This window comes from Etheostoma cragini, chromosome 22, assembly GCF_013103735.1.
Source record: "Etheostoma cragini isolate CJK2018 chromosome 22, CSU_Ecrag_1.0, whole genome shotgun sequence".
NCBI lineage: Eukaryota > Metazoa > Chordata > Actinopteri > Perciformes > Percidae > Etheostoma > Etheostoma cragini.
Window position 1 is genome coordinate 21,487,996 of NC_048428.1, and position 12,960 is coordinate 21,500,955.

The 12,960-nt window shown below is 37.8% G+C and overlaps 1 protein-coding gene across 1 annotated transcript in view; it reads right to left on the reverse strand.

Annotated features, from left to right (window-relative positions):
* cip2a (cellular inhibitor of PP2A) overlaps positions 1 to 7,358 on the reverse strand; it is a 19,950-nt gene extending 12,592 nt beyond the window's left edge. Inside the window, exons 1-6 of the mRNA XM_034861698.1 lie at positions 7,249 to 7,358; positions 6,885 to 6,987; positions 5,935 to 6,082; positions 3,049 to 3,161; positions 1,466 to 1,560; positions 1,292 to 1,388 (exon numbers count right to left, since the gene is read on the reverse strand). Of these exons, the coding sequence (XP_034717589.1) occupies positions 1,292 to 1,388; positions 1,466 to 1,560; positions 3,049 to 3,161; positions 5,935 to 6,082; positions 6,885 to 6,986 (555 nt within the window). The 5' untranslated portion in view covers position 6,987; positions 7,249 to 7,358. The remainder of the gene's footprint in view (positions 1 to 1,291; positions 1,389 to 1,465; positions 1,561 to 3,048; positions 3,162 to 5,934; positions 6,083 to 6,884; positions 6,988 to 7,248) is intronic.
* Between the last annotated feature and the right edge of the window lie 5,602 nt (positions 7,359 to 12,960).

Here is a 12,960-nt window from a genome sequence, read left to right on the forward strand (position 1 = left end):
CCCCCCCCCCCCCCCCCGCTTCCTCATCTGAACTGCTACCCTCAGGACGACGATACTGTGCTCATATGTTTACAAAATACTGATCTAAGCTCTCTTTTGTTCCACAGGCCATCAAACTCCTTAAAAATGAAGGTTCTGTGCAATAATAGGTTGATTTGGTCATTTATTTATCTTTATTTCTTTTTCTCCCAGCTGGTCTGGAAATCTACCCCCCCCCCACATGTTATGGTTTTTTCTTCTTCCTTGTCTTGTATGTCCTAATGTCATTTTTAATTACCATGTGATGTGATTTCCCCATGGCGACATTAAACATGAACCAACAAACGATTTGTGAGGACATTTTTGCAGAATCATGTGGACAATCAATATTAAAAACATTGAGAGGCAAGAAGAGACATAAAGAAAGAATAACAGTTTTCCACAGTCCAAGGTGCCTCTTTCAAATGCCTTTTCTTTTCCAGATCAACAGCCAAAAAAATCCAGAAATATTTAAGTTTCTATCACATCAGAGATCAAGTAATTGTTTCAGCTCTAGGCATATTCATTCTCTAAACCAGTGGCTCCCAAACTTATTCAGCTCAAGACCCAAAAGAGAGATATGGTGTCCTCCCGGGACCCGAATTTACGTAACAAAACCATGTTTATTTTTTTTTTTTTTGGGGCATTTTAGGCCTTTAATGGACAGGACAGCTGAAGTTGTGAAAGGGGAGAGAGAGGGGGAGTGACACGCAGCAAAGGGCCGCAGGCTGGATTCAAACCCGGGCCGGCTGCGTCGAGGAGTAAACCTCTATATATATATGGGCACCCGCTCTACCAACTGAGCTATCTGGGTGCCCACAAAACCATGAACTTACATGTATATGAAGTATATTTATTCCATTATAAAAGCAAACAGAAAAGGTCTCTATTCTCTTTTCTGTGTCTCACCCCTTTCTCAAATCATGTTCTCATCCCCCCCTCCCCCCCATCATCCCTCAGTACCGACACCAACATTTGTTTAAATAATGCTGACTTGAATTTAATGAGATGTGTGTGTCTGGTTGAAGACATCAACCAGCTGATCTAGTCTAGGTTCGGTTTTTAAAAGTGCCCTTCTGAGGTCATGCTGAGGTCATGCTGAGGTCATTCTGAGGTCATGCTGAGCCTTTAGTCTGCTCTCTCCCAATTGCTGACCCAATAAAAACGGGTCTGCGACCCATTTTGGGTCCCGACCCTATGTTTGGGAAACTGCTCTAAACCATCCTGTGAAACATATTTTCCGACAGACACCTTGCGTGAGTTACTGACTCACCAGAGACTTGATGTGGCTCTGCACGGAGTGGTTGTCTCGACACAGGTTGGCCATGAGGCCGAGGCACGGCACGATGATGTCCTCATTTTGAGACTGGCTGTGAGACGCAAAGCAAGACGTGAGAAAACACAACCTTCGGCTTCATTAAATCACACTGGGAGACGTGGTTCTTACATGTTGGCCATGAGGAAAGCGACGAGCTCATGGATGTAGTTTGTAGACTGGAAGACGCGAGTGTTGTAGGTCAGTTTCTGCAGCACCTGCAAACACTGAAGGACACACAACATCACAACAGGGCTGTGCAATGACTCAAAACTTAATCTGGATCAGGATTTTGGCTCCCAATGACCCCCCCAAAAAAACAGAATAATCAAGAAAAACAACTCCTATTTTTCTCCCTTGTGTTATGAATGAAAAAATAAAGTTTAAATAGGAAAAGTATTAAGACCAATTTCAGCTGAATGTGTGTTTTTTTGTTGCTGTTTTTTTTTACTGTTGATTTATTTAACTTTTGCCACGTTGTTTTTTTTAAAAGTTCAACAATTGCACATCTTTTCAGAAGTCAACGAGTAAGTTAAATTATTGTAATGTTAAATTCTTGTGATTTTAAGATTGACAGAAATAATCTGGATTATATTTGTTATGACATTTTTTCCCCATAATCGAGCATCACAACAAATAATCTATTAGTGGATTTACCATTTATAGGTCGAGGTTTTTCGTGGCTCAAAATAGCTCAACCTCGACCTTGAACTGTACCTTGATATAGGGGGTTTAATTTCAACATGTGCCAGGTATCATCTGCCTACTCTGCTTTATTTATTTCATAAAATAATAAAAACAAAACAAACAACAAAGTAGGGCTGTGCAATTATTAGAATGTTGAATTGTCCTATCATTGCAGACATATCTGCAGACAGAAGATATTAATTTTGTGTAATAATGTCCAGCTGAAAATTAAATAAGAGGCTGCTATATACAGATCCCTGAAGATCATAGACCGCCATACTGGCTTAATATCCCTTTTAGTTGCAGTTGTATACAAATAACAGACAAAAACACACCAGAAAGTGTCCATATTTCCTATGATCTGTAGTGAAATTGAAACGCCACCCGGCTTTTATATATTTTTCAATCTTTTTGTTGGCTTGTTTTAGTTTTTGCTACATCTACGTCATATTTATTATATATGTGTATATATATATTTATCGGGTATTCCATTCCCAAGTATGGAAAGTATATATAAAAACAGAATACTAAGAAAGGCAAACAGCATTGTGGGTTTTTGATTTCTGCTCCTAATCAAGAAAAATGATTATTTTGCACATTACATTTGGCAAGTAAGCTCTTATTTTGTCTTGTGCTCTGAAGGGGAATCCTAAAAGGTCAACGGGGAAAGTATTATGAGAAACTTCCCAGTTCAAGGTGTTTCCACTGTTGATTTGTTTAGGTGTTTCACTGTTTTTTTTAAAGTTAAAAAGATGCATTATCTTCTCAAAAGCCAATTAATAATCATGTTAAATAATCATGATTTTTGACCTAAATAAAAGGTGATTATGATTTTTCTCATAATTGAGCAGCCCTACACTAAAGAAGCTTTGCTAACAACAAGGTAGTAAAACAATACATATTACACAATACATTTTCAGCTGTAAAGGCCTTCTTGTTTTGATAAACAGTATTTAATATGCATACTGAAATGTGCTGTGCACAGGGGGGAACGCAGTTGTGTGCAGACCCACAGGTGGTGGACCTACCTGCAGTACCAGGGGCTCTCCTGCTGTGGCGCTGTGGCAGTGGATGACAGACGCCAGGGTGCTGGTGAGGTTGTAGCTGCTGTTAAGGATCTCCCGACTGTCATCATCACAGGCTGAAGGACAGAGCACACAGGTGGGGAGAAAGACAAAGATTTAGTTTCAGAAAGAGGAATCACACGCTCACTGGCCTGTTATTAATAGCAGCATAGCAGTGACCTTTCTAGAGAGTCATTATACCTGGAAGAGAATAAGAAAACCTGTTAACATACTTCAAGGTAAAACCCACAACTCGTATTTAATCACTTCTGTTCTAATGTGACATTATTTTAGTCCTGTGCTCTTCCCAGTCCGGTTTACCCTGTACACCTCTGACTTCTGCTACAACACAGCCATGCCACATGCAGCAGTCTTCAGACAAAACTGCAATTGTGGGGTGTATTGGGGATGGGCAGGAGGAGGAGTACAGGGGCCTGGTGGAGGACTTTCTGCAATGGTGCAAACTCAACCACCTACAACTAAACTCTTCTAAGACCAAAAAAAAGATGGTGGTGGATTTCCATAGGTCTAAGTCCGCTCTGCTGCCAGTCTCCATTGAGGGGGTCAATGTGGAGGTGGTAAACACTTACAAGTATCTGGGATACACCTGGACTGGTTAGCCAACAACACTGAAGCACTCTACAAGAAAGGGGAGAGACAGCTGTACTTCCTGAGGAGGCTGTGGTCCTTTAACGTCTGCAGGAAGCTCCTCAGGATGTTTTACTAGTCTGTTGTTGCCAGCGTCCTCTTCTACGCGGAGGTATGCTGGGGACGAAGCACTAAGAAGACGGATGCTGGGCGAGTGGACCGGCTGGTAAGGAAAGCTGGCTCTATCATGGGCGCTGAACTGGAGTCCATCACTTTAATAGCAGATAGAAACGTATGGCAATATCCCGCGATATATTGCAATTTATAACCTTTTTCCAACTTCTAATTCTTCCCAATTTCAAATGACGTACCCAAAAGGAAACGTTGTCAACATCTGATTTATTTCAAAAGCTTAATTTCTCTGTTTTATGGCTGCAAAATGGGATTGTCGAGTAGACAAACGGACCAACACATACTGTATATAATGAAAGATCAATACATGGCGCCTGTGCATCGATACAGTATTGCCGCTGAGAATATTGCGATACTATGCTGTATCAACCCCCCCCCCCTATATAAAGGATATTATAATACATTTTTGGTGGGGGTTGCACTGACACTGTTTTAATTACAGACCTGTTTTCCACTTGTCTTCTTTCCGACAAGTGGAAAGTGCAGTAATCATTCAAAATACACCTTTATTTGACATTTGTCAATTCACAGAAACTTTAGAGTTAGATAACGACTCATTTCCATATTCAAACAGCATTTCAGAAAACTGATAGCATCCTTTAGAGACAATGACTGCCTCATGATGCTTTGTGATGTACACAGCACCATCACAAAGCAGAAGAGCATGATCATCTCACACACTGCCATGCACGACTGACAGACTGAGGGAGTCATTTGTTCCCAGAGCCACACAACTCTACAATGGTTCACAGGAGGGAAGAGGAGAGATTGACTTCTCTGCCTCTCCTCCCTCTTCCACTACCTCCTATTACAGTAGTTACTGTATGTACTGACTGGCAACTGGCCCACTGTGTACTGCTTACACTGTTTACTGGCTATATTAGACCATATGCACAACCCCTCCCTTTATCCTTGCATTATTGGACTTATTACCACGACAACACACATTCTCAGAGCACCTTTTGCACAATATAATTGCCCTGTTACTGCGAGCGCGTCATGCTTATACATCCCTTTTTTATTTAGTATGTTTTCTTTCATTGTCCATATTATTCATGTGGATTTGTTGTTTTTGGTTATTTGTTTTCACCATAGTGTTATGACGTATGTGACGTCTGTAAGCTACTGGGACCTTGAATTTCCACTTGGGGATGAATAAAGTAAGTAAGTAAGTAAGTAAGTAAGTAAGTAAGTAAGTAAGTAAGTAAGTAAGTGAGTGAGTAAGTAAGTAAGTGAGTGAGTGAGTAAGTAAGTAAGTGAGTAAGTAAGTGAGTAAGTAAGTGAGTAAGTAAGTAAGTAAGTAAGTAAGTAAGTAAGTGAGTAAGTGAGTAAGTAAGTGAGTAAGTAAGTAAGTAAGTAAGTGATTAAGTAAGTAAGTAAGTAAGTAAGTAAGTGAGTAAGTGAGTAAGTAAGTGAGTAAGTGAGTAAGTAAGTGAGTAAGTAAGTGAGTAAGTAAGTAAGTAAGTAAGTAAGTAAGTAAGTAAGTAAGTAAGTAAGTGAGTAAGTGAGTAAGTAAGTGAGTAAGTAAGTAAGTAAGTGAGTAAGTAAGTAAGTAAGTAAGTAAGTGAGTAAGTGAGTAAGTAAGTAAGTGAGTAAGTAAGTGAGTAAGTAAGTGAGTAAGTGAGTAAGTAAGTAAGTAAGTGAGTAAGTAAGTAAGTAAGTAAGTAAGTAAGTAAGTAAGTAAGTAAGTGAGTAAGTGAGTAAGTAAGTGAGTAAGTGAGTAAGTGAGTGAGTAAGTGAGTAAGTGAGTAAGTAAGTAAGTGAGTAAGTGAGTAAGTAAGTGAGTGAGTAAGTGAGTAAGTGAGTAAGTAAGTAAGTAAGTAAGTAAGTATGTATGTATGTATGTATGTATCTATCAATATATCTATCTATCTACTAGCAGTAGTGAGATGTGTGAGATTGGATTGTTGTGCATCTGAATATTATAGTCTGTGTCAGGAACATTTCCCGAAAGCTTCCTATGTTACTTATATGTTATCAAATCGCCAAGACATAAAGTTCCCCCTCGCTCTGAGAGAGACAGGCTGGTTGTGTGCATGATTTGAGTTTTGTGAAAAAAGTGGTATGTACCCAGTTTTGCCAGCAGGGAGATGATGGAGCTTGTCAGGGTCTGGCTGGTGTTCGGGTTTCCAGCCAGCTCCACCAGCCCACTCACACAGTCCCGGGGCAGAACCTGGCCCGAGGACAGCAGCTGGTCACATTTAAGGCCTGAGACCTCCTGCAGACGCGCACACACACACACACACACACACACACACACACACACACACACACACACACACACACACACACACACACACACACACACAGACAACATTGTAGGTACATTTATCCACAAAAGCGTAAATTAAATGACAAACATTCAGTAAAGCTACAGCATCCATCTTCATCTCGCCACCACTACCCGTCTCTTGGTATCGTTGTAGTTAGCGGTTATGTCATTTAAGTTATTAAGATTATTACTACCTGATAATGTTGTAGGTTCTGTTCCTGTGTTTTATTTACTCCCCACACTCTGGATCACTTTAATATCTGTACTTATATATTGTTTTCAGTTAAAAGTACTTACTTTTTCAATATTATTTATGGTTACCTACTTTTGCTAAACTATTTCAATTACATATTCAACTTAATCTAATTTAACGTCACTCACTTACACTGCAATATTGTTATTCTGTACCATGGCAACCTTTACGAAACCTTTATTTGATGTCACTGACATTCAGCCGTACCTTCTGCTCACTGTCTGCTGTTCGCTTGTTGTGTGTTTACTTGTGTATTTGTTTGTTTTTGCTACCTTAGTGTTGAAAATGCTGCTGCTGTAACAAGGAAATTCCCCCGCGGTGGGATGAATAAAGTAGAATCTGATCTAATCTAATCTAATCTATGTCTGTCATTAGACAGACATACATTTAAACTGAGTCAGGCCCGTTTTTATATTGTAATGTAATGTTACTTTTTCTAACTTTCCTGTATAATAAATATATATGATGATGATGATGATTAAAGGTCCTTATTACCTCCACTTGTTTCTGTAGCTGCGCTGCGTTTTGCGCTGTCCTGCCGTCTCTGTAGTGCTGGACAGCCAGCAACAGGGACTTCAAAGACGTGGCCATGTCCATCCTGTAGAGCAGAACTATTCCAGTGAGACAACACATCGAAAAATCTCTTCTTTCAAACGGACGTTTTCGCCGTCCATCTTGAACCTTTGAGATGCTAACGCTAGCTAACAAGCCTAGCGTTAGCTTTACGTTACAGTTTCACAACAACAGCAACTACTTTACAACTCATTTAAAAGTGGCGTAACACTGTTGACCATTGCTTATATATTTCCAACGATGACATTACATATGTGTGTGTGTCTGTTTGCGTGTAGCAGACTACCTGTGGAGCGCTTTCTTCCCCAAAGAAACATCAACAAAAACATAGACAGTGAAAGAGAAAAACGCTAGCTTCCTCCTCCCGCTTCGAGCTTTGAACTGGACCGTACCATGTGTGAGACAGGGGGGGAAAGCTAGGTTACGTCTACATCAAAAACGCTTACATTGATTGGTGAATAACATAAGACAATACATTCTATCAATAAAGTAATGTTCATAATTGAAATAACGTCAAGACACGTCTGATGTAAGTCTTTTTCTTACACATTAAGCGAACTAAAAATGCATCACTCCCTTTGGAAGTCTTGGACGAGGCCACGCAAGAGTCACGTAATATAAGGGGGCGGAGCAGGAACCAGCAGCCGTTGCAGATCCAATCAAATAAAGTTAATTTAAAAATAATTTATTACAACATATATCATGATTAAATCAAGTGAGATCAGTCCAAATTAAAGATGAAAGTTGTGTCCGATATGTCTGATTTGCCATGTAAAAAAAGTCTAATTTTCAAAGTTGTATCCCTCATTGTTGAAGTTTTTTTTTTAAATTTTAAACTCATTTATTCTTAATTTGCTTGACCACAGAATACTGCAACCCAATACAAGAGCCCTGTATTTAAAAGATTTATAGACTATTAAGTTTTATTTCTAATATTTTATTTCGTCCATTCTTTTTCCAAACATGAAGCAAGCTAAATATTAGATGCAGTCCAGCAGAACAACACCAGAAGTTATGGTCTTAAAAGTTAAATCAGCCAGTTTGACTGTACATGTAACATTACAAATTTCACAAGAATCCATTCATTGTAGGGCTGTTGTTTAATTGTGTTGGATTCTGTTTTCTGTGGGTAACTATCTGGGATACAAATTGTATAAATTAAAAGCAAACGAATACCATATTTCAAGAAAATGTACTGGTTAGTTTACTGTCTGTTGAACACATAAACAAAAGCTTTTGTTAAGGTTCCCTAAAATGAGTTTACAAAAGAATTATTACCAAGATATTTACTCAGTGGGACATTTCACAATTGTCTCTGGAGGTAAAAACTACTTAGTAAAGCCACAATTTCCCTTAAATACACATATAAGGTTCCTCACAGCAGCAAAAGCTAGACGTTCATGAGCCTGATTCTCCTAAACAGCATCAACGGGTTGATGTTATGTAAAATTTAACTGGTGTGTGTTCGGTTTAAGGAAAGATTTGCATGCACAGAGATGGCAGAAGTGGAGACTTCACTCAGACAAAAACATAGGACGCTGCGTATTTTGTGTCATTTGTCTTCTCACAGGCTTTGTTTTTCTTTTTCATTTTTACTTTGTTTACACTTGTACATTTACGTGACTGTGTACAGTTTGCGATTTGCTGAAAATCCAATAAAAACAAATGAAAACAAACATATTTGGCACGTCTGTGCTTCAGTTTTGTTTCTTGTGATGGTTTCTTTCTGCCATTTTGCCTTTTTTTGATGTGTTATAACAGAGATGCAGATCCGTATTTCTGACATAAAGTGTTTTATATCAGAAATATGGATTTCTTTTAACCAAATTGCCTAAAAATAACATGGACGATTCCATGGAACATTCTTCGGGCGACATTAATGATTACTTTCATTGAAGTTTTTGGGTGTTTAATTTGTTCTTATGGAGTTTGAATTCCTTTTTTTAATGATTTCAAAACAGTCTCTGGACTAAACTTTGACATCTACACATCTGAGATCCACTCAACATCCTCGAAGGAAATCACTGAACCAATAGCACGACTATACTATCGAGCTCTCAAGATTCACTGTAACCTTCCAAAGTGGTCTCACCATTGTATTGCTCTTGAACGCTCTAAGGCTCTGACTTTTGAAAACTTTAGAAACAGCCACGCAATTGCATTTTATTTTCAGATTCAAAATACCTGCCTTACCAGCACTTGTTGCACCTTTTCCGACACACGTGAAACCAGAACGCCTCACTAGGTCGGTTTCACAGGCACTTATCCCAGTTCCCTCATACAAAAACAACTTTGGTCAGAAATCTTTTTTTTTTACACATATACAAAGATTTGGAATTACATTCCGTATCAAATCAGAACATTATCAACTATCACGCATTTTAAAAAGGCATACAAACGGCTCCTTTTTAATAGTTACACTTGCACACATTAAAAAATTAGTTTATTTATTGTCCAAGCCTTGTTTGCACTCACCGTATTTGCTCAGCTCTGCTGATGTTTTGTATAAATGTCTTTTGTCCTTATGTAAGTGTATTGTGGATTTCATTTGTCAAAATCTATTTTTCTATATCGATGTCTTGTATTAATGTCTGTTATGACGCGCTGTAACCATGTTTTGTGTTTCTGCAGAACAGGAACCTGCTGAAAACCAGTTTTTAAACTGAGTCAGGCCCGTTTTTATATTGTAATGTAATGTTACTTTTTCTAACTTTCCTGTATAATAAATATATGAAATGAAATGAAAAAATCCTCTGATCTTATCTATTAGCTAAGATCATTCATAATTTCTGCCTTTTTAACTAAAAACGTATGTACAATTTGATATAGATGAGGTTTGTTGACCATTAATTCCAAGAATAAGTGTAAAACCTGTTATTAAACAAGCTCAGTTTTTTAAAAAGCGCCAAGAACATGGAAAAAGTGACAAATAAATCAGAAAAAAATGACAAAAACATTGGAAAAGCACCAAAATAAATTCAATTTTGACCTGGAAGGCCAAGGTCATGGTTAAGGGGAAGACAACACAAGGGTTAACTATTAAATAAATGTAAGTCTTACTTTTTGGCTCTTTAAACCCACATGTCAATATATCTGGGACAAGCTATCGGCAAATATTATCAATCTGCTATCACTCGTCCCGAATAACTCCAACAAAACGTAATGAATGTTTACAATAATAGCCGTCTGTATATTCATAGTATATTATGTTCATTGTACATATCTGTAAACATTCTACTTATAGTAATATATCCACCTGTATATTATATTCAGTACATATCCAGCTGTAAATCTTGTTCACAATACTTGTTATCTATATATTATATTCATAGGACGAATCTATCTGTAAAATTCTGTTTATAATAGTATTCATTTCTATACTTATCCAGTACATATCCATGTCCTGCACTTATGAACCAGTGTATATCCTGGACCCGCTGCTATTGCACTTCTGGTTAGACCCAAACTGCATTTCGTTGCCTTGTACCTGTGTAATGACAATAAAGTTGAATCTAATCTAATCTAATATCAACAACCGCATGCATGTATTATCAAATAAAAGTGTCCCGAGCAGCAGTGTGAGGATGTTATTGAGGACAGTCCTCACATCTGTATCCCATATATAACGTATTAATTAATTAAGACTTTAATTACATGCCACTGAAAGAAAGGAACATGCATTCATAGACGCGTCTATCCAAGCAAAGCGTCTTATTTCTTTACAATGGAAGAACACAAAGGCACCAAGTATAGGTTACTGGTTGAAATGGTAATAAATGTGTCTATGAAGAAGGTTACTTATTGATAGTGAAAGGTAAATTTAGGAGGTTTGAGGAAATCTGGAATCTATTTTTATTCTTTCTTGAACATCGTGGAAATGACGGCTGATTGAGAAGCCGAGTCAAATCCTTTTTATGTTTTTATTATTCTTAATGTCTCTGTTTTTATTTTTTTATTGATGTTAACGTCTCTGTCCTTTATTTACGTTTCCCTTAAGAATCAAACTTTTTTTATATGTACTGTATGTACTTTATGTTAAAACCCAGTAAAAATATTGCTGAAAACAAGACTTTATTTAAACGTTTTACACTATATATCTCATAAAATCCAGATTTCCTGCCATCTTAGACTGTCCAGTCATGTATACATGAGCATGTGTGTTGTAGATATATCTGTAGTTGCTTCTGTTCACGTGAGGAAACTGTGGTTAGACCATGCGTGTACTCTTAAAACCCACCACCGAATTTTTCCGCTTTCTTTCATGTGTCTTCATCTTTTTTTTCTTCTTCTGCAATCGTTGGGTCAGAATTTGCACACATTAAACACACAGAAGCATGCATTGGCTTCGGATGTGCAACATTTCATACATCTCCCTTAAAAAAACAAAAGGAATGTGCAAAATGTAATTATTCCTTGTTATTGTAGGAAGAACAACGCTCTTCCTGTAATAACGGACGCTTTAAAAAACAACAACAGTGTGACTGACAGATGTACATACGTGTCTGGGGTGCAGCTTATGTGTGAAAGCAAACACAGGAAGTGTTTGGATGGTTTTGTCCGTGCAGACAATGATGAATAAAAGTGTTTCGGCTAAGTCTAAGTACAGTTTAAGTCTTCTTTGGCCCAAATCATCAGAAAACTGTTTTTAACATCATTCTGCAAAGCAGAGTGAGTTTTTTAATTGCATATTAAAGTCACAAAGAAGAAAATACACAAGCTCAGAAGAGAAAGCTCAGATACAGTATAAGGGACCACTAAGGTCTATATAAAAGAGACTTCAGATACAGTATTAGGGACCACTAAGGTCTATATAAAAGAGACTTCAGATACAGTATTAGGGACCACTAAGGTCTATATAAAAGAGACTTCAGATACAGTATTAGGGGACCACTAAGGTCTATATAAAAGAGACTTCAGATACAGTATTAGGGGACCACTAAGGTCTATATAAAGAGACTTCAGATACAGTATTAAGGGACCACTAAGGTCTATATAAAGAGACTTCAGATACAGTATTAGGGGACCACTAAGGTCTATATAAAGAGACTTCAGATACAGTATTAAGGGACCACTAAGGTCTATATAAAAGCATCCAGAGACCACCATGTCATAGGGCCTTAACACTGTATTGCGTTGGTGTCTTCACGCCACCATTTTGTCTTCTGTCACTGCCGTAACACTCGCAGAAAAGGAAGGAAGGCGCATTTTAAAAAAATTTAAAAAACATGCTGGTATAAAGCTGACAAGATGTGATATTAATCCCCAGTTCATCAGCATACCTGAGTTCAGATCTGTATTATTTAATGTGCAAAGGCTTGTGTATTCAATAAATATTTTATTTATCATATTAATCTCTGGCATACACCAAGATTTTAAAACTGGTACATAGCTGCCAGTCGACTGCAGCCACAGGCAGGAAGTCAGAAATGATTGAGACAGATGACCTAATGAAGGTCATTTCATGGAAGTTGTTGACAAGTAGAAAAAGGAAAAGCAGAAGCAACAATTAGAAGAAAAACCGAACAGAACGCTAAAGTTTGAGAACGTTTCACAGGTAGACCATAACCAATGTGTGACTATTCTGTGAGTTTTATGTTTCTACATTCGTGTGTATTCTGTGTTTAAGATCAGTTACCAGAGAAGCCGCAAGTGGTTAGTTTCTAATTTAAAGCAACTGAGAAACTGTGCTGAGAAATACTGAAACAGTTTTTCATGGGTTTTTGGGTGACTTGACTATCTTTTGAGATAAAAGTTAAGGGCTTAAGGGCTTAAGGGATAAAAGTTAAGGGCTTCCTCAATCAGGTCAATAGTTTCCACGTGCATATCATTTTAGGTGCGTCATATGCAAATGACGATGCCATGCATCTAACCTGAATCCGATGTTAGATCGATTTCACACGATGGTTGAATGCTCAAAGGTTCTGTTGAGTTATAAAAAAGTTATAAACTTTGTATGATGCAGCCAGGATAGGATTAAGAAGCATTGGGTCTGTTAAGA